The 24,924-nt window shown below is 44.5% G+C and overlaps 1 protein-coding gene across 3 annotated transcripts in view; it reads right to left on the minus strand.

The window, feature by feature from the left end:
• The window catches only part of MYBPC2 (myosin binding protein C2), a 151,832-nt gene that overhangs the window by 72,644 nt on the left and 54,264 nt on the right, over positions 1-24,924 (minus strand). For all 3 annotated transcript variants that reach the window (XM_069200807.1, XM_069200806.1, XM_069200805.1), the window contains 7 exons: positions 17,114-17,262; positions 14,255-14,372; positions 13,159-13,204; positions 5,233-5,292; positions 3,585-3,769; positions 1,664-1,796; positions 262-386 (listed from right to left, as the gene is read on the minus strand). In XM_069200807.1, coding sequence (XP_069056908.1) covers positions 262-386; positions 1,664-1,796; positions 3,585-3,769; positions 5,233-5,292; positions 13,159-13,204; positions 14,255-14,372; positions 17,114-17,262 — 816 coding nt within the window. The remainder of the gene's footprint in view (positions 1-261; positions 387-1,663; positions 1,797-3,584; positions 3,770-5,232; positions 5,293-13,158; positions 13,205-14,254; positions 14,373-17,113; positions 17,263-24,924) is intronic.

Raw genomic sequence — 24,924 nt, forward strand, 5'->3', positions numbered from 1 at the left:
AGTTCCTTTGCAAGTCTATCCGAGCTGGGCAAGAGGGAATTACTTGTTATGCTCCTTGAGGTTTCCAAACCAAACTCTTTAATTTCCATTGTGACATTTTCTCCGAACCTATGCCTCTCTCCTTCCTATACATGCATGGCCAGAGGCTGCTAGACTGTGGTACGGGCTGCCACGATCCTATGCTCATGTCCAGGTATTGGGGCTGCATATCTCTGTCCCTGAGGGAGCTGTGGAGTAATAGATGAAAATCCCATTCTTTACCCTTGACAAAGAGCTGCGTGATGCACTTGTCCTCGCCAATAATGCACTCGTACTCCGCGTCATCAGATAGGTTGGTCTTGTTGATGGTCAAGATCCGCTTCAGTCCCACATTTTCAAAGATGTACCTGGGAAGAAGGCAAGGGGACAGTAAGGTTCACCTGATTTTGAGAAATGCCGACGGCCGAGGTCAGGATTCTTCAAACTCAGAGATAGAAAAATACTGGTCGAATAAGTAAAACATGTAAATCTGCTTGTACATAAACAGCAAGTCTGTAGTCCAACCCTTAGCTGAAAGGGCACAGTTGAAGAGAGGTGAATCAGTTCTTCGATCCACTATGTTCTTCTGTCCTCTACCTGCCTTAGAGCCCTATTTATAGTTTAGGGGATGGGATACTCCATCAGAAAACGTGGCAGGTGGCCTGCACCATACCACAATTGCAGTATAGCCTATGGCACTTGTGATACATATTTTGAAAGGACGGGATTCCCACCTCATTTTGACAAAAGTATCCCATCTGCCAATCTCTGAATAAACCCTTAGTACCTTCAATCCGGGTCAACCAAACCCAGGCAGGAGCTGGGATTGCAAGCAGTTAAAACACATGCAACTAACAAATCCTGTACTCTTGAATATCTCTGTATGACATATATGATAATATTTGAACTTGGCCTAGAGGGAGCAATATGCCAAAGGCCAGATGTTGGAGCAAGAGTTGCATGTCCTTATCACTTTGGAGCTGATGGTGGATTCCAGGAATCCACTCTCTCCTTATTGCTCATTGCCACGTAATTATCACTTCCTGTTTTACGTTGCTAAGTGAGCTTTTAGAGTTGGTTCATAATATTTATTCTAGGGACAGTGTTCTTGTTATACTATGAACTGTATAAGGTTTTAATATGTTTGCGCAATATATAGGGTCCGACTCAATTCTCCTCTTAGTTTCCTTTGTGTGTCCAGGCCATTGACTAACTCCATGACTTGATTTGGTCCCTTGGTTGAATAAGCTTGAGAAGGGTCTGCCATTGTTGTGGTGCAGAGTGGAAATAACACTGCAGGTAATATGAGGCAAGAGAAGAAAAGTGCCAAGGTAATAATGGAGAAGGAAGTCCGGATAGCCATATTACCTCATCAACATCATCAGCAGCAGCACAGCTAAAGATATTCCATGGCATACCAGGCAGTATGCCTCACAAGAGAGAGATTTTTAGGAATGTCTGCAGCTGTCTATAAATGAAATAGTGTAACGTGACATGGCTAAATTCTCACAGGTCTCTCAGAGTGAAGACTAAACAGAAGAGGAAAATAGCTATGAAAAAGCCATCAGGCCTCTGGTACTTTCCTAGGAAAGGCTTAATAAAGATGCTTAACAAAACCAAACCAAGTCCCACAGATCTCACTTACTTGGCACTTGGACGGATCTCTGTCCCATTCTTAAACCACTTGATTTGCAGGTCTGGGTTGCTGACCTCCACGAACATTTTGATTTTTTGGCCCTTGTCCACCTGGTAACAGTCTTCAAGCTTCTTTACTAAAGCTGGAATCGGAATAACAGCGCACGTCAGTTAAGGAAAGAAGACTTGAGTACAGAAACAACGTACCTTTCAGATACTACTAGCATGTAGCTGGTAATATCCTGTGACTCACATAACATTCATCTAGCATCATTTTTTATGTACCAGAAACACCGCCGCATGTAGTGGACCTTCCTCTAATGCCACTCAATCAAAGGGGCAAGTGTTTTGACAGAAAATACATCGTTACTGGGATGGAGCAGCAGTGAATGTGCATAATGTGCGGCCCTATGATACGTTTTAATGTCAGGATGAAAAACATTGCACTCCTGTATGACGCAAGCAGGTTCCTGCAGTGCCCTGCGAGCATGTCTCTGCAGTGCACAGCTGGGGTGGTCATTCTGTCATTGTCACCGTGGGCTGCAAGCTACAGGCCTAAATTCAGAGCAGGATGGGCTGCAATGCCCCAACCAAGCCCCATTAGCGCCTTTCTACTCGTAGCCTTTTGCAGTGTGGGGCTGGTCTGAACATTTTTGCCAGGGAGGATTTTGATTTTCAGAACGATGTCGCTGCAGTTCCAGGAAAAGCTAAGATGTTTAGGCATAAAAGCTGTCAAGTTTATATACACTCTCTTGTGCTCCACTCTGTATGGCACTAGAAGATGAGATCTGTGTCCGACCAGTACTTTGCAATGTACAGCGTTTAATGGAAACAGTAAAACATGGAGGCATTTGTGATGACTGACACTTCAATTCCCAAATGACTATCATTTGAACTCACCCAAAGTGTGAGTGACTCTGCCACCCGAGCAATGGCTGGAGGGAGTGCACCCACTGCCTACTGCACATGTGCTGTATTGAGGGCGGATACAAAAGTTGAATGGTTCGTTCAGCAAGCAGCGGCTGAAAAGGTATTGCCACAAAGCCCCTTTCTATTTTGTATGCATTATGTATATATTATTTACAAATGACCTAACAAGACAGATACAGCTGTTCTTTATGCCAGAGCTCAAAATGATGCTACACAGGGAAATGAAATTTGACGACCAGAGAGACCAGAGATGAACTTATTTGTTCGATACTTCAAATGTATTCTGCATGATCTACGGTGTGATCAGCCCTACGGGAAACCAAGGAGGAAATTCTTTCAGGGACAAGAGTCCTCACTCACCAAGGTGACATGCTCCTGTCATAGGATTCTGCCCCACGCTAGGCTGGTGATGTCGGTGCCTAGTAGGCCCCTTAACGGGGCTCTTTAATTAGGTTCTTTCTACTGTCTATGTTAATGGTCTGTGCAATAGTGGGTGTAGTGTCAGAAGGAATAGAAAATTAAAATTGCCTATAGCTCCTCATAGGAGTTTAGACCTTTATTTATGGGAACTAAGGATATCTGGCAAAATAATTGATGCTGAAGTGTTCTATGATCCCTGTGCTTTGACGTTTCACGCTCTATTGCCTAATATGGTCAAGAGGCGTTTCTTCTGATCTTTTGGTTGAACCCTACTAAATACAATCAGTGGCAGAACCTATAGTGGTCTGATTATTCTGATGCATACATTACTATATGTGTCATACCAGATGAGTCCTTCCTACGTTTGGTGACTCAAGCGTTCCAAGCAATATAGCCCTTTATTTGAGACCCATCTGCCCCTTTTGGATAAGGATGACTCAGCACCCATGGACCTAAGTTTCCATTGTGCAATATGGTATGCCTACCGGTGTCCTACCCGTGCTCTCTGCTCTGCTAAGCGTTATATCGCTTGCTATTTGTGTATTTAGTGCTATACTCTTATCTATTAGTCGTCTCATTACCGACACTCTTTTTGATCTCCACTTTGGCCTTCTTGAGGCGCTTGAGCATGCCTCGGAGGTCAGTGACTCCATACTGGAAAGCAATTCTCTCATACTCGCTGGGCTTGGCACCCTTCAGCATCTCCCAGACGTCTGGTGGAATTCCCTCCATTCCTTCCTCTTCTTTCTTTTTCTCCTTTTCTTCTCTGGAGGGAGAACAAGTAACATGTCACTGCTGCACTCTTGACATGAGAATCTCTACTTCAGCAGCATCACACAAACTATGTCAGGGTTGTAAAATCAAATGATTTTTAATCTGCCTTTGCCAGAGGAACTCCTCCACACATTTATGATTTAAAACAAGGTACTTTACATACAAACACCTGTTCCTTTTCTGCAGTTTATGGTATGGCAGTCAATAAGTGACATTCTAAGAATGATGTCAAACTTTACGTCTGTGCAAATGTGTACGACCAGATGTAGAAATGTGCTGGATCTCCTCCATTTTACATGAAACATAGACTGCTTGTGTATTAAACAAACCCACAAACTCCACCCCTTGTATTGAATAGTGACCCCTTCATCCTGGAGAATTGAGGGACATCATACCTCTGAAAGGAACAAACAACCTGGTGAAACTCCTAGCTGCTTTATTAGATGAACAAGCAGTGTGTTCTAGCGGGATCAAACCTTCATCTTCCTCTCACCTGGGAGCAAACAAAGTTTGCACCACATCCAGAAATAATTGCCACTTGCTAAACAAAGAACCCAGAAATTGTTTTCCACATGGGGAAACCGGTCACTTTTCCTTCCTGGGGGAAGGAGCCACCCATTTCCACATGGAGAGACCATTGGCCTCCTCTTACTTGGAGAAACCAGTAAGATCTTACCACCTGAAAGACCACATGTCTCCTACAGAAACCAGTAGCCTCATCCCTCACTTAAAAAAGGGAATGCTTCCCATCCTGGATGAAGGTGTGTTCTGCTTTAGACAGAAAACCTGGTGCCTATGTCCATTTGGAGAAAGCAGCTAGGTCCTCCAACCATGATAAACTACTGACCTTTTCCATGTGGCAAAGCCAATGACCTCCAACCTACAAAAGCCTGTGATCAACGAAAGACAATGGTTGGTTGTACCTGAACATACTAGTGTCCTCCTGGCTTCTGGGCAACTGCAAACATTCATAGTTAAAGGCATAATTTCACTAATTTCCATGAAGAAAATCCAGTAAGAAAAATATGTGTCCACTACATGGTTATGAAAGTCAACAAACATCTTCTCCTACCACATGGACATGCTCCAATTAACGGCCCCTGCTAATATTAAAGCTATGCAGAGTGCTGATTGGATATCCCTTTTCACCAAAATAACCTTTCATCTGACTCACAACTTGACTGTCCATGACCATCTTCCTAATATTGCTTAGCTAGGTCTCTGTACCCATACATTATAAGTGCTGAAGAATATGTCAGAATTACCCTTGCTCTCTGCACTCAGTGTAATCAAGTCTGTACAATTATGTGGCTTACATTTTCTACCATTTCCATGGTATTCCCATGTTAAGTAGCTGTTGTACCAAGGTATGGATTACCAAGAGCAGAATACCATCCCCATGCACAAGTAATCTGATTATGGGTGAAGCAAGGACATTAATACACTACTTCTTACCTTTTCTTGAGTAAGGCACTAAAATCCAACTCTCCAGCATCTTCATCCTTTGCGCCCCCCCTAAAACATGGAGTAAAATTATATTACACAGGAAGATCTCTCTGCGAAGGCATCACTTCAAAGACATAACCTTTTCTTTCAGACTCATAGGGATTTCCTTCAGCTGTGTCCGTACTTCCTCCAGCTGCCTGCCAATTCTTTTATTGAGCACTCTTTGTTAATACTGCTATTCCCATCATATAGCTGCATTACTCCAGTGATCCGTCACCTTTCTCTAGCCTCATGTCTCCACTGCTATTTTCCTCCATTCTGACCTGTTTTCCTCCAAGTGTCACCATCGTCCTCGAGCTCAATCTGCTTTCCTCCATCTTCCTCTAGGCCTTCTTATTTTCCTCCATCTAGACCTGCCTTCCCCAGTCTGCTTCCATTTTCCTCCCACTAGCCCCCCATATATATTTAAACCCATTTACCTCCATCTTCCTGTGTTGTCCTCCAGCTGTCTCCACATTCCTGTTTTGAACACTCTTCTTTAATTAGTCTTATAGTTCTCCAACTAGACACACTTTCCTCATATTACCCATCTCCTCATCTCTCCCCTTTTGTTCCTTCTGCCTCCTTTTCATTTTAGCTAGCTCCACCTACTTCCTCTTCCCTGCTTCTTAATCTGTTACCCAGCTTTGTCCATTTGTCTTCTGCCTTCCTCCAGTGGTACACATCTTCTTCATCTGCCTTGCTTCCTTCATTTGTCTCCCTCTCTCCACTAGCTCTCCCCATTGTCCCCATCTATCCTCCAGTTTCCACCATCTATCCACTGCCTTCCTTCTCTCTTTCTCATTCCCATATTTGTCCATCATCCTTGTACCCCACCATCCCCCTTTTGTATCTGCCCATTATCTATCATAATTTTTCTTTTATTTATATCATTATTTTAGTTGGTAATGCTATATTGGTGTTATTATTACTCATATATTTGTGTAGTACACAATCTGCCATTAGGATGACATTGCAGACTTTTGCCACCTACCCATGACTACCTCTAGCTGGCTTTAATTTCCTCCATTTTGTCTTGTTTTCCTCCATCTGGATTCTATTTTCTTCTCCAGCTGCTCCCTAGTCTCAGACGGTGGTTTCTATCACTAGAAAACCTTTTTTTCTTAGTCTGTGCTTTTGTTCCAACGTCTACCATAAAAAGATGTGCAGACCTAGCAGTGGGTTTCATATAGCATACTTGAAAGAGCAGGCTGTCTGGAGAGGAAGTGGAAGTTTGCATGTTGCTTCAGAGCAGTGGTTACCACCCTGTGGTCCGGGGTCCTCAGGGGGTCCGTGACTGCTTAGAAAATTCAGTTATACTAACAGATTAGGTCTCGAGCTTTCAGTAATGACTCAGTGGGTTGGTCCCTAGATTCCAATAATGATTCAGTGGGGATCCCCAGGTTCCAGTATTGAGAAACAGGTGGGGGGGACCCACAGAAGTTAACATTTTGGGAACCACTGCTTTAGAGTACTCTGTACAAGCTGTGGGTGATATCTGCATGCATTCTTGGCCTGCCTTTTAGATGTAGATACCAAGGGTATTCTGAGCTATAGGAAAAACTGAGGCTTACAAGCTATCAAATTACGCTGGATTGTGCTTGAGAGCCATCAGCCAGATGTTACTCATCCTGCTATTGCCTTGCCGATTTCTCGGAGGGAACAGGCTGTCCTCTAGAATAAAAGACTAACCAGACGTTCATTTTCAATCTCAACTGAAAAATAAATTGTATAAAACATTTTTGAAAAACAATTGTTTAATGCATTTTATATATATATATATATATATATATATCCAGAAAAATGGTGTATTTAAATCGCACACCAAGGGCTGCACATCATTCAATACCAGCTGGTAAAATACTCAAAAAACCACTTATTCTCGATAGATTGATCGGCTGCTGTTTATTGAAAAAAGATTAGATTGCAGGTAAATCACACCAGCAAAAGTTGGTACAAAAAGCACAAAAAAACGGTCGACAATGTGCTCACCATTCAAAAGACACACACGCTGTCCCAACCAAATGTCTACGCGTTTCGGCCGAAGCCTTCAACAGGACATTGGCAGACATTTTACACTCAACTATTAAAACCATATAGTCCTTCTTTGATGTTCATTGCATAGCTCAAGAGAAGTGCAAATGGAGCGGCCATTTTGTAACGTCACAATTTCAACTTAAAAATGAGAAACTCCTAATCCTGTGCATGTTTTGAAATAAACTATGAACTAAGAATGTGACATTATATATTTCTCTCATATTATAATACATTATCACAAATATAGTCTGGTCACCTGTGAACACTAAAAAATTAATTAATTGTAATCACAGTCTACAATTCTTGAATAAAAAACAAATCCCATGTATGCTATTTTTTTCTCTTCTCTTTCTCAATTTTCCTTTTTCCTTTTTCCTTTTACTCTTAATGTCCACATATTGCCCACTTATACCTAATAATTTTAATTTTGATTTTGATTTCAATTATAAATTTAATTTGAAAAGCCTGATATATAAATGTAATTAATAATATGAATAAATATATAAATATATAAATATATGTACTGCAGTGGGCAGTGTTTTGATTTACAAATGCTTATCATATATTACCAAGCTGAATTATCATGTTGAGATATGCATCTATTTTTCGAGGCAATATAAGACTAACTATTTTGATGTGTAGCTAATTGGATCCTACTATTCACAAACCTAATTTTGTTTTTTTCCTTCTGTTGTTTTCAGTGTTGAAAAAGCAACCTAGTGTTGCGAAATGTGTTGGTGATTCTTGTGAGAATATCAGCATTTGTTGCTAATTATGCTACTTTGTACTACTGGGCTAAACAGACTTATTTTGTTCACATTTTTCTATGTGCTATAAATTCTTTATGATCTTATGGTCACTTGGTGCATCTTATGTTGAATATCTAAACATCTAATTAATTCTGTCCAAGTCTTCATTACTAAAATGTTTAAATAGTGTAGAATTAATACAATATTAAATACACTCAAATCTTGTGTTAAATAACCGGGTTAATGATGTTGGTGTCTCACAGTTGTTTTTGTATGTTATAACAGAGAGGTAGTTGTTATGTTAGAGCACACTCTGCACTGTACGATTTTGCTCTCATATTACCTCAACACTTTCCTCAGCAACAGATTGTTCAGACATTTGTTTAGGGCCAATACTTTGGCTGTAGGGAAGGGGCAAGGATTATGTAATTAGTATGCTTTCATCAGCCTTTCATAATGCCCCAGTTCCTGCCCTTCACATTCAGGATGCTTGGGATATTTGGGCACGACCACAAAAACCTTTACTTGCCAACTATGGGTGAGGAAAACATTGTGGGGAAAAGCATGTGGAATCCAGGAGAACCTACTCCAGAGGCACATCAGCGGAATGGATTGTATGACATTACAACACATGCATATACCATTCATTTTTTAACAAGGCATGACTTTACCACACATATGCCTTTACCATGCATGCCTTCACCATGCAGGTAAGTATGCATGCACAGTTTTCTCATCAATAATTTTACTGCAGATGTTACAGTAATATTATCAATGATGTCATAGAAGATGTCATGAGTGATGTAATATCTGGGGTAATTAGCAGTCCATTGCAAAGACGCGAATTATAGTTACCTTAAGACGCAAGTTATAGTTCCTTGAAATAACTCTAAATATAATAGCTGAATTTCTATGGTTTTGTGCATGTAAAATCTGAACCTAGGTATAACATCCCCATAACCTTTGTGTTTTTAGTCAATTTCTAAAGTTTTTTTATTCTGTTTCCTAACTACAAGGTCCCTGCTGCCCTTCTCCCAAGATTGCAGCTCCTGCCCCCCCTCCTTGCCATCCATTTTCCAAGTCCATGCCCTTGCTCCTGCATTACACTCGTGTGTGGCCGTTGTTCTGCCACTGCCCTTTTCGCCTGCCCTGAACAGTTAGTTTGCTGCCCCATCCCCTTCCTCCCTACCCTCTGTTGCCCTCCTTCCCCCTGCCTTCTGAACTCTGTGTTCATCCCCCGGCTCCATCCTTTTTGCCCACCATGTTCCATGGACCTCTCACTGTCCCTCCTATCTATTATGCGTGTTCTCTTGAGCTGCCACTGCCCCTCCCACCTGCCTAGCATGGTCATATGGCTGCCGTCTCTCTCTGCCACCTCCACCCTCCCTGTCTGAGTTTCATGCCCCTATCCCCTCCCTCCTGTCCTCCATGGTCCATATTACTGCCACTCCCTTCTGCCCTCCATGCTCTGTTGTGCTGTACCTGCTCCTCCTACCTGCCCTGCGTGGTCTATTGTGAAGCCCCTTCCCCTGCCCTCTCTTGTCTGTGCTTAGTCCCTACCCCTGCTTTCTGTCCTCCATGGTCCTTTGCACATGCCCCTGCCCCTTCCTTCTTGTCCACCATTGCTGTTGTGCTGCCACTAACCCTCCCACTTGCCATGCATGGTCTTCTGTGCTGCCACAGCCCCTCTCACGTGCCCTTTGTGGTCAGCTGGTGCCCCGACCCCTTCCCATCTTTCCTCCATTGTCTGTATGCATGCCATTATAGTCTCACTGTTGCCCTCCATGGTGTGTTGTGCTTCCAGTGCCCATCCCACCTGCGCCCCATGGTCAGCCTGCCGCCCTGCCCTGCCCCCTTCCCTCCGTTTTCCATGCGCAGGCCCTTATCCCCTCCCTCCTGCCTTGTCTAGTCCATTGTCCTGCTCCTGCCCTTCATAGTCCGTTATGCTGCAACTGTTCCTCCTGTCTGTCCGGTATGGCTAGCTTGCTTCCTTTGCATCTTTCCCCTCTGCTCTCTCTTGTCTATATGCATGGCCCTATCCCCTCCCTATTGCTTTCCATGGTCCAGTGTGCTGCACTGCTGGCCCGCTTGCCCTGTGTGGTGTATTGTGCTGCTGCTGCAACCCCTGATGCCTGCCATGTAAGGTCAGTTAGGTGCCCCTGCCCATCTCCCTCCTGCCCTCTGTTATCCGAGTCCATGTCCCTGCCCCATTCCTCCTTCCTTCCATGATCCAACGTACTATACTTGCCAACATTTTGAACTTGGTAAGAGGGAGATTTTTAAACAAAAATACCTGGGAAATTGTTTTTTTCCGTTGACGTACATTAGAAAAGAGATTTTAAGCTGAATGCAGATAAAATAAAGCCCTTTCAGGCTTAAATATAGTGGGAGTCTTGTGCCTGAATCGGGTCTGTTGGCATGTATGATTATAATGTGACTGCATCTTCCTTCTACCCTCAATGGTCTGTTATACTGCCACAGCCTTTCTTGCCTGTCCTGCATGGCTGGTTCGTTGCCCCTGCCCCCTTTCCCCTGCCCCCCATGCCCTGTTGTGCTGCCACTGTCCCTCCTGCCTGCCCAGCGTGGTAAGCTTGTTGCCTCTACACCCTCCTCCCTGCCCACAATTATCCAGGTATGAGCCCCTGACCTCTACTGCCCCACAGTATTCTAATGAACAACTAGATTGCTAACATTCTATATTTGTTACAAAAGTGTGGCACGTTTGACTTCATCTTGATGTAATCAAACATGTAATACCTAAAGCATGTCCATTAGAAATTATAAAAATCAGAGGGTCTTATCCTCCCCCCCCCCCCATTTTTCTTGGCCCCTGCTTGACGGAACATCCCGAAACTTCCCATGTACAACAAGATTCTCTGGAACATTTATTTTGTATGATTTTGTGACATTTCTTCAAATGGCACCAAAGATATAGGCAAGTCAAAAAATGCTTTTTCAATGGAAACCAGGTCCACCATTAGGTAATATATACATTATAGTTAGGAAATAGAATTTAAAAAACCATAGAAATTCACTTAAAAAGACAAAGGTTACAGGGACATATGGGTAGGATCTGAATTTACTCGTACAAAACCGTAGAAATTCAGCAGTTATAATTAGTTATTTCAAGTAACTATAACTCGCTCCCTAAGGTAACTATAACTCGTGCTCTCGCCATGCACAGTTTTTTCTTCATTAATCTGACTGCTAATTCTTCACTGATATTTTTAATGATGTATTCAAATTTTTCATGATTGCTGTAATATCTGGGGTAATTAGCAGTGCATGGCAAGGGCGTGAGTTATAGTCACCTTAGGGCGCAGCAGCTAACTCCCTATAGGCACCCAAACCTGCGCCGCAGGTGGCCATCAGCCATGCACAGCTAGGCCCTACAGCCAACCCACAATAACCACCCAAACCCCGCCCTGGCTGAATGGTCCGTCTTTCTGGAAGTGAGAATAGGTGTGAGAGGGTGTCTCTGGGTATGAGTGTGTCTGAGTGGTTTTGTGAGTGGATGTATGGCGGTCTGAGTGGGTCTATGAGTGGGTGCATCAGTGTCTGAGTGGGTGTGTGAGTGGGTGCATCAGTGTCAGATTGGGTCTGTTAGTGGGTGCGTTAGTCTGAGTGGGTGCTTTATTGTTTGAGTGGATCTGTGAGTGGGTGCGTAAGGGCCTGAGGGGGTGTGTGAGTGGATGCATGAATGCCTGTGTGGGGCTCTTAGGGGGTGTATGAGTAGCTCTGTCATTAGCTGCATGAGTGTCTGAGTGCTACTATGAATGAATGAATTAGTGTATGATTAAGTCTGTGTCTGTTTTTTTTCATTTGTCGCCGCTATTCGTGAATTGATTGCGAAGTTACACGCGGGCCATGCTGAGCATCGCAGTGTATTCGTGAATAATGTTCAGCGTGAAAAAAATGTTTATAAGGTCATAAATTTGATCCTCAAAGATACCTATATCATACCCCTGGGGGTCAGGGTACCTCCACCCTGACCCCTTATGCCACTTATCAATTATGTTCAGCCCCGGGGACCTTGTCCTGTAACATAAAATGGCCACAACTTTCTGGTCAGGTGGCGGCCGGCCAATCATAGCATTCCTAGTGGTGCATGCATTTGCGTATGCGCTGCGATCGCCATGAAAACGTTTCAATGAATCCGCGGCCCTAGATATACAAATTTATTTTCTCTTAAATATCTGAAAAACTACTGAATGGATTTACACCAAATAACCAAAAGCATAATATGTGGAACAAAATCTGGCTTTCTGCCAAATTTGGTGTAATTCCATCCAGCGGTTTGGGCTAAAGTCATGTTCAAAAATCCTTTGGGAATTAACATGGGAAACCCACATTTTTTTACCACCCTTTTTTCTCAGCCCCCGCTTGACGGATCACCCCAAAACTTCCCATGCATAACCAGAATCACCGGCACACTTTTTGGGGGAACATTTTGTGAAGATTTGGCAAACAGTGCAAAGATATATTCAAGTCAAGAAATGCTTTTTCTGTGGAAAAATGGTCCTAACTATAACCATCCCTCCAATATATATATATATATATATATATATATATATATATATATATATACATAAACATATATCTATATATATACACACACATATACTTACCTTAACTTTTCTTACTGTGCGTGGAAAAGGCACATGCATGGTAAAGATTTGCATTGTAAAGGCTGCGTGGTAAAGGCACTACGTGGTAACAACTGCGTTGTAACGGATGTTCCCTGTGGAAGATACTGTAGTGCAACTACTGTATTCCACTGCTGTCCTGCGAGGCTTAGGCAGGAAAAGTAAACTTGCCATCCCAAATCAATCGAAGTCTGAGTAATGGGTGGGATGAAAAAATGGGACGCCTGAAAGAGACCCTTCCAACAAGAGTAGAAATCACCGACCATCTAAGTACAGAGTAAAATCTGGCCCCTGCTCAGCATCTCTCTTTCTCGTACCAATCCTATATATCGGCTGAAGACCCCATGAATCCAGATATAAAAGCTAAAAGTAACTGCATCTTTAACCACCAGCATCACTAGATGCAGATTCCAAAGACGCGCCAATGGCTAGAGTGGTGTCAGTGTATGAAGATCTTCACTTACGTTCGTTTGAAAGCTTGGAGAATGTTGCCGGTGTCTGCTGCTGGTGCTGTGAAGAGGAGCAGAAAAAAAGAGGTGTTATCAGCGGTGGGAATTATCGGATCATTCTGCCTCAGAGTTACGCGGATTGGTGGTGGGTAAATTCTCAGCTTGGAGGTGATCAACGACAGCGAAGTCGAACTATGGCCTTCGATGGGGAACAAAGGGGTGCAGTGAGGAAACTTAACTAGACCAACACGAATATTCTCCTGAAGGCAGACCGTTTTCACGTGTCATCTTCTGCACATGCAGAAGATGAATTCGCCTAGGGCAGTTAGCTGTCCCATTCATACAAAAACAAAAAAGTCCCCCCCGCCCCGTGTTTTCTGTATGGACGTCAGAATGTGACAGACACATTGTACCAGTCTTTAAGTGATGTCAGAAAATGACTGTACTGATTATGGGCCGATTTAGAGTTTGAGGGACGGTTACTCTGTCAGAAACATGACGGATAATCAGTCTGCCTTATTAGATACAACGCACTTGTACAATGTCGGGCAGGAATCAGTCAGGTTTGTTATAGAGTAATCCATCTGCCAAACTCTAAATCCAGCCCTAAATCGAGTGCGCAATTATCACAACACATCAATCAGGGTCCCTAAGGACGTTACGGGTTTACCAGTATTTGAACTGGCTAATTTTCTACATTTGATAACCTTAAAATATTGTTAAATTGTTTACTGAATTTCAAAGGTGTTTCCTTAACTTTGCTTTGTAGAATGTTGATGAATTCTCATGGTAACAAGTATAAACATTAGTCATTGCAATTAATTATCACCAACTCCACCGTAACACATCTCAAAATCATGTGTTTGTGCATCAAAGATGACCATGGATGCTTTGGTGCCAGTGTTGATTGGAACTGCCAGACGTTAGCCTTCAGTTTTTACTCAACCCTAAGCTCTTTCAATGTATGTTTTTTCAGAAATGTCTGGTTTTACAGTGTCCACATCTGCTTCGCGCTGGTTCTACTGTCTCACAAGGCAGTAGTCAACATTAGGCTCCTGAGCTGCAGTTGCTCTGGGGCCCTCTGCTCTATTTCACTCTTCTCAGGGCTTACCTTCTACTTCGATATTGAAGGAGCAGCTGTCGCACTTGTCCTTTGATGTGACTTCACATCTGTATCCACCGGCATCTGCGAGCGTAGCTTTTCCAATCCTTAGCTCATATGTGTAAATCTGTAAGAAAAGGATCGCAGCAGTGTATGGTGATCAGTGAATGACTGAGTAAAACATTTAATTTGCGCACACTACTCCCACAGTTCTCTTGTAACCTTAACTGGATCATTGTGTAAGTCATCCTCCACGTGCATGCTGCTGAAGGCACTGACGCAGCCTGGGAAGAAGCTTGTCACCTCTACAATCTCTCTTATTGTCACCAAGAATTTATAGCAGAGCTTGTTGTGCGGGTGGGGCAATGGGAGGAGAAGGGAATTGTACGACTCGTCTAGCCTCAGTGATGGCCACCACTGTTGTGTGACAGGGTGTGGTAGAATCAGACACCTGGGATTGCACATGCACTTTAGACTCATTGATGTGAGTGACATTGTGCAGAAGTACTAGGAAAAGGGATCTATGTAGGAGCCCACTATATGCCGTAGCATATGAGTTCTGTAGACATGGATCTCATAATCACTCTAGTGTCTCTGTTCCTAACAACACTTGGCTGTAGATTATGGCACATGAGCTGTAGATCAAAACTCCACAGTACAGCTAGTATGAGAACACTGTTTAGGACATATTGCAGCATTATTAGGAAGTTATGATCTCACAGCTTCCCATGCCCAGGTTACCCACCACTAATTAATGTAATATAGGGTAATCTGTAGAGCTACAAGAGACTCAAATATTGGTGCTTCTCAAATCCAGGTGTTCTCATTAAGAGTTAGCTTTACACCATATTGTAAGATTATAAACATGGCATAGCTTACAAAAGTGGATCAGATCTAGTTACAGTAAAAGGGCCCCCTGCGCCTCACTCTGTGGCTAAATATTACTCCTCCAGTAGTAGCTTGGGGATTCATTTTCCTTGTTAGCATTTGGGTCCTTAGTTCTACACCATTGTAGCACATCAGTAAGGGCCAATTTCCAGTTATGCAATGTTTTGAAGATGCTAGAAACAGGTTCGTAGTCTCATCTTTCCAATCAAGAATTGGCTTCTGCACATGATGTGAAATACTATAGGACCGAGGTCTCACCCCTCCTGTAGTCTCTGTTCAACATCAAGATTTTGCTGTAGGAAGTGGTGCAGGAGTAGTACCAGAAACAGAAATCAAGCTTCCTTTCATAGCGTTGCCCACTGATTGCTTCCTGTGTTCTAAGCTGATGTTTCCCTGCAATTCTGGGGATTTTTGGTGCCCATGTTAATGGCTCAAAGCAGTTTCTCCAATTCATAGCCTGGTTTGACATATGTTATTAGACGTGCAACCGTAGACGGTCCTACCTGCATCTCAAGGTTTAAAACTATTAATTGAACATCAACTCCCTTTAAAGTACTGTGTTCAGTTTGGGTACTAGTAACTATATTTGTTGACTCCCTTTTTAAGTGCATGATTTTAGTATTAGTTTGCTTACTGCAGCAAAGCAGAAGTTAGTGAAAACTACTGGTATCCTTCAGTGCAGATTCAAAAACAAAACCTCAAAATTTCATTAATAAATTCTGCTGCTTAAAGAGAAGCCACTTTGCGGTGATCAGTTGGAAGGCAATAGAAGTAAGTTACATTATGTCAACAAAATCCTCCAAAAGCAGATGAAAGGAATTCTGAACCTTTCACACGGTCTTCTTTGGTTGTGCAAAATATTCATTATCCATTTCAGGAATTTCTAGGCTGTGTCTGTTCACAACCCTTGTACTTTATCCAGTACCTATCCCTCTAAGAGTGGATTCAGCGCATGTTGGCTTCTGCTGGGGTGGAGAAAGTTTCACTGCAAGACCCTGAAGCGCATGCTGTCCTGCCTCAAATATATCCTGCCTCACGTACACCATAGCAAGCTTTTTGACCACTATTTCACTAAACACAACGATCACGCACGTGCACTGGAGGTACTTTTTGACACAGATTAAGTAATAAAGAGCAACGTCACTGCTACTGATTGGGAAAAAATCTTTAAACCTGCTGGCCCCACTCAGGGCAGTATTCTCCCCAAAGACTCTCTGTCTCTCCAGGTGACCGGTTAAGGACTGTTGTAAACAAATACCCTAAGATGCTGTCCCCAGGAGCACCATGGGCTGACTCTCTCAAATCATTGAGACACAATAGTACTAGATAGAATGATTTATTACAGATGAAATGTTATGTACTATATTAATTTGTGTGTGTGTTTCGAATAAAATACTTATTTTTTCCGAAGAACAATCACTGGTTTGTGGTAGTTAACTTGTTGATGGCTGAGTCTCTAACCCTCCACACCACCTCCCTGAGTAACCTTGGACTGCTCAACTTCACTACCGGAGTGGTCAAGTACTAAAGGGATGTACTAATGAACGTGGTGCTCAGTTTTAAGTCCATTAGTGGAGTTAAGCTGTAGGATACCAGTGGTAAACAGCTATGATTGACAAAGCCTCAGCCATATAAACTCCGACTACCCAAGGGTACTCTGAAAACGTTTTTACAGCTGTGTTAGATATGTAGGTATAGGCGGGTCTACTGGAAATTTGTTGGCATGTTGCTGCCGAGGACTGGAGTAATGATAGTCAATCGACAGATAGGTGGCAAACTTGCAGGTCTCTTTGCCACAGCCCTGAGGAGCTTTTCTGCTAGTTGGGAAACTAACTCATCTCCCAGTAGGGCACCCTGTCTCTGATGGCTGTTTTTACAGAAGTGGATCCTTTTATAACTGGTAATAATGTTTTACTTCACATCTTTTCCCTCCTCATCAAGTCCCAGAAGAGTTGGGTACATGCACCACCACTGTCTCACCTTCTTTTCCTTATCGAAGCTCTCCTTGAACTGGAAGCGGAGGCCGCTCTTGCTTCCCAGCTCCAGCCACTTGCCCTTCAGCCATTTAATGGTGGGTTTAGCCGGCAGCTGGCTGGAATCCACTTGCGCTGTAACCAGGATATCCTTACCTGCAGAAAGGGGCAAGGCCACCAAAAAGACAATTCATATTTGGAGCAGCATTTGACAACAACAGACTTTCCCATTGCTGTAGCTGCTATTCTGGTGCACCCATTTCCCCACTGTGTAGGAGGCTGGCCTGGTTTGTAGTGGTACCAAGGGGTACTTACACTCTGCACCAGGTCCAGTTATCCCTTATTAGTGTAGAAGAGGTGTCTAGCAGCTTAGGCTGATAGAAAAGGTAGCTTAGCAGAGCAGCTTAGGCTGAACTAGGAGACGTGTGAAGCTCCTACTGTACCACTGGTGTCATATGCACAATATCATAAGAAAACACAATACACAGATATACTAAAAATAAAGGTACTTTATTTTTATGACAATATGCCAAAAGTATCTCAGTGAGTACCCTCAGTATGAGGATAGCAAATATACACAAGATATATGTACACAACACCAAAATTATGCAGGTATAGCAATAGAAAGCAATGCAAGCAATGTACAGTCACAATAGATTGCAATGAGAGCACATAGGTATAGGGGCAACACAAACCATATACTCCAAAAGTGGAATGCGAATAACGTATGGACCCCAAACCTATGTGACCTTGTAGAGGGTCGCTGGGACTGTAAGAAAACAGTGAGGGTTAGAAAAATAGCCCACCCCAAGACCCTGAAAAGTGGGTGCAAAGTGCACCTAAGTTCCCCAGAGAGCACAGAAGTCGTGATAGGGGAATTCTGCAAGGAAGACCAACACCAGCAATGCAACAACAATGGATTTCCAGACGAGAGTACCTGTGGAACAAGGGGACCAAGTCCAAGAGTCACACTCAAGTCGTGAGTGGGCAGATGCCCACGAAATGCCAGCTGAGGGTACAAAGCTGTGGATTCTGCAAGAACGAAGAGGACTAGGAACTTCCCCTTTGGAGGATGGATGTCCCACGCCGTGAAGAAGCTTGCAGAGGTGTTTCCGTGCAGAAAGACCGCAAACAAGCCTTGCTAGCTGCAAGGGTCGTGGTTAGGGTTTTTGGATGCTGCTGTGGCCCAGGAGGGACCAGGATGTCGCCAATTGCGTGAGGAGACAGAGGGGGCGCCCAGCAAGACAAGGAGCCCACTCAGAAGCAGGCAGCACCCGCAGAAGTGCCGGAACAGACACTAGAAAGAAGAGTGAACTGGAGCTCACCCGAAGTCACAAAGGAAGGTCCCACGACGCCAGAGGACAACTCAGGAGGTCGTGCACTGCAGGTTAGAGTGTCAGGGACCCAGGCTTGGCTGTGCACAAAGGAAATCCTGGAAGAGTGCACAGGAGCCGGACCAGCTGCAAATCACGCGGTACCCAGCAATGCAGTCTAGCGTGGGGAGGCAAGGACTTACCTCCACCAAACTTGGACTGAAGAGTCACTGGACTGTGGGAGTCACTTGGACAGAGTTGCTGAGTTCCAGGGACCACGCTCGTCGTGCTGAGAGGGGACCCAGAGGACCGGTGATGCAGTCTTTTGGTGCCTGCGGTTGCAGGGGGAAGATTCCGTCGACCCACAGGAGATTTCTTCGGAGCTTCTAGTGCAGAGGGGAGGCAGACTTCCCCCACAGCATGCACCACCAGGAAAACAGTCGAGAAGGCCGCAGGATCAGCGATACAAGGTTGCAGTAGTCGTCTTTGCTACTTTGTTGCAGTTTTGCAGGCATCCAGAGCAGTCAGCGGTCAATTCCCTGGCAGAAGGTGAAGAGAGAGATGCAGAGGAACTCTGATGAGCTCTTGCATTCGTTATCTAAAGAATTCCCCAAAGCAGAGACCCTAAATAGCCAGAAAAGGAGGTTTGGCTACTTAGGAAGGAGGATAGGCTAGCAACGCAGGTAAGAGCCTATCAGAAGGAGTCTCTGATGTCACCTGCTGGCCCTGGCCACTCAGAGCAGTCCAGTGTGCCAGCAGCACCTCTGTTTCCAAGATGGCAGAGGTCTGGAGCACACTGGAGGAGCTCTGGGCACCTCCCAGAGGAGGTGCAGGTCAGGGGAGTAGTCACTCCCCTTTCCTTTGTCCAGTTTCGCGCCAGAGCAGGGCTGGGGGATCCCTGAACTGGTGTAGACTGGCCTATGCAGAGATGGGCACCATCTGTGCCCATCAAAGCATTTCCAGAGGCTGGGGGAGGCTACTCCTCCCCAGCCCTGACACATTATTCCAAAGGGAGAGGGTGTAACACCATCTCTCTGAGGAAGTCCTTTGTTCTGCCTTCCTGGGCCAAGCCTGGCTGGACCCCAGGAGGGCAGAAACCTGTCTGAGGAGTTGGCAGCAGCAGCAGCTGCAGTGAAACCCCAGGAAAGGTAGTTTGGCAGTACCCAGGTCTGTGCTAGAGACTCTGGGGATCATGGAATTGTCTCCCCAATGCCAGAATGGCATTGGGGTGACAATTCCATGATCTTAGACATGTTACATGGCCATGTTCAGAGTTACCATTGTGACGCTATACATATGTCGTGACATATGTATAGTGCACGCGTGTAATGGTGTCCCCGCACTCACAAAGTCCGGGGAATTTGCCCTGAACAATGTGGGGGCACCTTTGCTAGTGCCAAGGTGCCCACACACTAAGTAACTTAGCACCCAACCTTTACCAGGTAAAGGTTAGACATATAGGTGACTTATAAGTTACTTAAGTGCAGTGGTAAATGGCTGTGAAATAACGTGGACGTTATTTCACTCAGGCTGCAGTGGCAGGCCTGTGTAAGAATTGCCAGAGCTCCCTATGGGTGGCAAAAGAATTGCTGCAGCCCATAGGGATCTCCTGGAACCCCAATACCCTGGGTACCTTAGTACCATATACTAGGGAATTATAAGGGTGTTCCAGTATGCCAATGTAAATTGGTGAAATTGGTCACTAGCCTGTTAGTGACAATTTGGAAAGAAATGAGAGAGCATAACCACTGAGGTTCTGGTCAACAGAGCCTCAGTGAGACAGTTAGTCATCACACAGGGAACACATACAGGGCACACTTATGAGCACTGGGGCCCTGGCTGGCAGGGTCCCAGTGACACATACAACTAAAACAACATATATGCAGTTAAATATGGGGGTAACATGCCAGGCAAGATGGTACTTTCCTACACACTGCCCTTGCATTCGACCACTCTAAACCTTTGCATGATTTCGGATAAAGGAAAGAGGCACAACTCTCCAGCAAAATAGCAAGCATGTGTGTATTATCTCCTTAGTGACAAGACAGAGGGACTTGTCTTTATCCTCTTGGTAAGACCAATGGCTGAATGTCCTGCCCCCTCTTTGTCAAGCCAGAGGAACTAGTCATATATCCAGAGTGACAAGCAGGAGGGGCATAACCTAATCCGGAAGTGGCAGGAATGTGCTTTATGTCCTCGGTGGAAGGCAAGGACAAGTCCTATTCCGGCAGTGACAAACAGGCGGGACAGTTGTAGTCCTCATCAGATCAGGTCTGATCATGTCTAATATGGCAGGTAAGACATGTCCTCACCCCTTAGTGGAAGGTTCATGTAATAACTCCTTGGTGGAAGGTCGTCTTATTTCAAAAGTAAAAGGCAGGAAGACATGTCAGGTGGGGCATATTCCATCTCTTCAGTGACAGCTATGGTGCTTGTCTCATCCTCTCGGTGACAATCATGTCATTTCCCCTCAGTAACTTGATAGGACGTGCCTTCTGCCTATGACAGGAAATGGGACATGGCACAGCCAATCATGAAAATGCAGAAGAGAAATGTTGTATCCGCTTAGTGACAAACAGGTGAGGCACGTTTTTATTTGAAGGGCAGGGCATAGCCCATTAGTGACATGCAGGAAGGATATATATTCCCTTAGTGACAGGACATGAAGGAAATCTTATTGTCCCTGTGAGAGACTAGAAGGACATGTTTTATTCCCTTTATAACAGATTGGAAAAAACATACAATATCTTCTTAGTGATACAGCCGAATGAGCATGTTGTATCTCTTTAGTCCCGTTCAGAGGACATTTCTTATCCTCTCAGTGCAAGATGGGAGTGATGCCTTAACCCATAAGTGACAGATGAGCGGATCATATGACATTTTATCAGTGAGAAGCAGGAGGGGCAATCCTATTCCCCTCAGTGAGAGGTCGGTATGGACATATTTAAATCTCTCAATAATAGGCAGAGTGGGTAAACCCACAGAGGAGTGACATGCTGCTAAAGGACCTGTGTATCGCCTCAGGTTCAAAGTAGGGGGTGTGCCTTCTCCTCTCAGTTAAAAGGACGGGTGGATGTCTTATTCTTCCAGTAATAGAGTAAAAGGACGTGTCCTATGTTACTGTTATAGTGCAGCATTCACCAGTTTCTTGGACTTTTGGTGATCTGGGTAAACCAGGGACCGTGTAAGTTGGCATGTTTTATCCTCTCAGTAGCCAAGGGTAGCAGCATGAGTTATCTCCTTACTGCACGGCAGGGGCGTGTCTCATCACCTCAGTAACAGTGTGGTGAGCCTGTCTGATCCCTTTAATGACAAGCTGTGTCTTTAGAAGCCAGTGGCCTCACCTTTCCGATTACTTGCTCTTGCGAAAATCTCTTTTATGGGGATTCGTCTGTTAGGGGCTCAGTTTTTTGATGGCTCAATCTTTATTGGTCTTACTCGGCTGAGATGGCGTACTCGTCAGGGAATTCATTCTTCAAAGTGCTTTTTTTAAAATAAGGTTCATTCTTCAGTTAGCGTACTCACCACAGAGCCCATTGGTGTAACCCCACTAATGAGGGTCCACTAGATGGATGTTTCATTACATAGATGCTGTCGAAATTACTACTTTCTGAATACCACTACATTAAATGAGGTAAGTACAACCACAAGTGTAGCACTGCAAATTAAAGTACGGGGGACTGTTAGGTTTGGGATTAGGGCAAGGGATAGTGCTAGTTTGGGGTTATGGAACAGGATTAGGGTAGAGGAAGGCATATCCTTAGAGTTAGGGTAAGAGATGGTGTTAGGGGTCAGTAAGGTTTGGATTACGTAGTTTTGGTAAGGCATAGGGCTAGCCTTAGGTTTAGAATTAGGTTTAGGATTAGCCATAAGAGTCTACTGTGGAACGGTACATAACCATTTCAATCTTGAGGAAATAATTTATTATTATTGAGTGGCTCGTTTGTGGCCTGCATAAATTGAGAGAGATCACTCTTCAGGGGCCTACTCTTCGAGCTTGGTTAACTGTTCAGCAAACTGTTTCCAATGCTTCTTGCACTCTTGCCTAAAAGCTTTTTGGATAAGTGCAGTATAGTATTCTTTTTTAAGGTATGAACACTCAGAATATTGTCCTTCAGGAGGAGATAAGATCAACTTTTTGTTCACTGTCTATTTGCGTACCCTTATATGAATTGCTGCAAGAGATCACTGTGAAGTTCTTTAGTCTAAGGCTTCTCTTCTTCAGTAAGGTTCCTTAACTAATCACTTACAGAATATTTCCATCCCTGCAATGTTTATAAAAGGTTCCTTCCTAATTTCTTCACTATTCGCAAGCCCTCTTTTCCAAAAGGAATCTTTCCTTCAGCACTGAAAACTGGCCTTTTTTCGTTGTTACGGAAATGCTGATCCCTGACAGCACTGTTCTTAGTAACTTTCATCCGACATCTGGCTTATCCTGCCAGCTAAATATGATTGAGAATGCTGTTGACATCCAATTGAGACCTTTTTAGAAGCTAACCAGCATACAAATCATTTTCTTCAATCCAAGTTCTCATGGACAATGGTGAAGCCTTTGGCACCATAGCTTCTCAATGGTAACAGTAGCGCTTTGGTGAATCTGCCTATGTGTGCCCTGTTTCATTTGCAAGTGGATCTGCAATCCACTGTACACCTGCCTGGGAGTGTCAGTAGCAGCCTGAATGTATTACTCCTGCTGTTAGAGCACTGCTTAGGCTCCTACTGCCAGTGTGGGCCAGATTTAAAGTCTGCATTCTGACTTACAATAAACCGGCCGGGATACACCAACCCATTTATCCAGCATCAAAGTGGACTATTTAGGCGGTCATTATGAACATGGCGGTGTGGCCCGCCATGCCGGCGGTGGCAGGTAAAACCGCCAGCCGGCATGGTGGGCCACACCGCCACATAATGAACCCCATGAGGGCCACCATCGGCAGCCCTCACTCACTGCCAGGCTGCCTCCGTCAGGCAGCCTGACGGCGGTCGGAAACATTATCTGACAAGGCAGCGGTGCTGCCCCTCGGATAATGTTTTCTTAGCCACCAGCCTTTCTCTGGCGGGTTTCCCCGCCAGGCAAAGGCTGGCGGAAGGGGTGCACCTGCACTGCCCATGCACTCGGCATGGGCAGTGCAGGGGCCCTGGTGCAGTGCCCCATCACGCAGGTCACTGCCCGATTTTTGGGCAGGGATCTGCGCGACGGGTGCAGCTGCACCCACCGCACAGAGGCATTGGCGGCGGCTCCATGTGGAGCCACCGTCAATGTCCCGGCCAGGCCTTCCTGTGGGCTGGCGGGTGGAAACAATGTTTCCGCCTGCCGGCCCACAGGAGTGTTCCTAATACTTCCGGCAGGGATCCGGGGACGCTGGCGGTCAGTGTTTTGACCGCCAGCATGAACACAGCGGTTTTTACTGCCGTGTTCATAATGAGGGCCTTAGTGCCAGTGGTTCACACATGGGAGCTTATTTAGAAACCACTTGAGACACTGGTATGTCACTTTTTGTGACGCACGGGCGGCGCATAGTGCAGACCCATATCTACAAGGCCACGCAAAGCCACTTTGCATGGCTTTTTATGAGCTGGTAGATATGGTGTAAGGCACTACAGTGCAAGTCACTGAGTTGTCTTATACTGCTTCAGGGAGGCGTACAATGGATGTTGCAGTGGGTGTTCCTACTCAAAACCCCTGAGTTTTGACGTTTTCCTAGATTTAAAAGAATTTGTAAACCTATAAACGTGTCAAAAACTTCACTTCTCTCCAGGGCAGGCGCAACAAGGTGAAATATCTTTATTTCCCCTTGTTTCCTCATTCCATGTGTGCTGCATTCTTCTCTGGGTTGTTTTTCTGCCGGAAGGTGTCCCTTCCTGCACAAAAACAATCCTGCTGATAACACAGACAGCCTTGCACCATGGTGCAAGGGTGCCTGCATTGGCGCTAGGCAGCAATTTGTGTTTCAGGACAGGGGGAAAGGACAGAAGTGCTCTGTATCGTGTAAATATGGTGCATTTCTGCCCTTTCTCTGCGCCACAGGGCTTGTAAATAAGCCCCTAGGTTCGAAGTCAAACCCTGGTACGAATGGACATCGCACCTGTTGAAAAGATCAGTACACCAAACTGTGCATTTTCCACTGCTGCCTCTGGGCTCTGCAATGCATTCCTACAGTCAGTAAAACGCACTTTTACCCATGTGCTCTATGCGGATCTTGAAGAGTTTCCTATTTCAGAAATATTTTGTCTAGTAGAACCTGTTCATGCTATTGATTATGTGACACTTTATGGGAAAGTTGACCTGAGATATGTGCTTTTTGTGTGGCATATTCCATTTGTTGTATTTTTACACTACATTCTGTAATATTTTGTTTGTGCAGTTGCACAGCAGCCAGTAGCCATTGTTTAGCCATGTTCGAGCTCTATTAAATTAAACAGAAATGGGGGCTTACACATGAAAGGGTACCATCTTCAGGAGACTCACTCTCAATGGAACTAAGGGCCAGATGCAGGAAACGTT

This window comes from Pleurodeles waltl, chromosome 7 (genome assembly GCF_031143425.1).
Source record: "Pleurodeles waltl isolate 20211129_DDA chromosome 7, aPleWal1.hap1.20221129, whole genome shotgun sequence".
Classification (NCBI taxonomy): Eukaryota; Metazoa; Chordata; class Amphibia; order Caudata; family Salamandridae; genus Pleurodeles; species Pleurodeles waltl.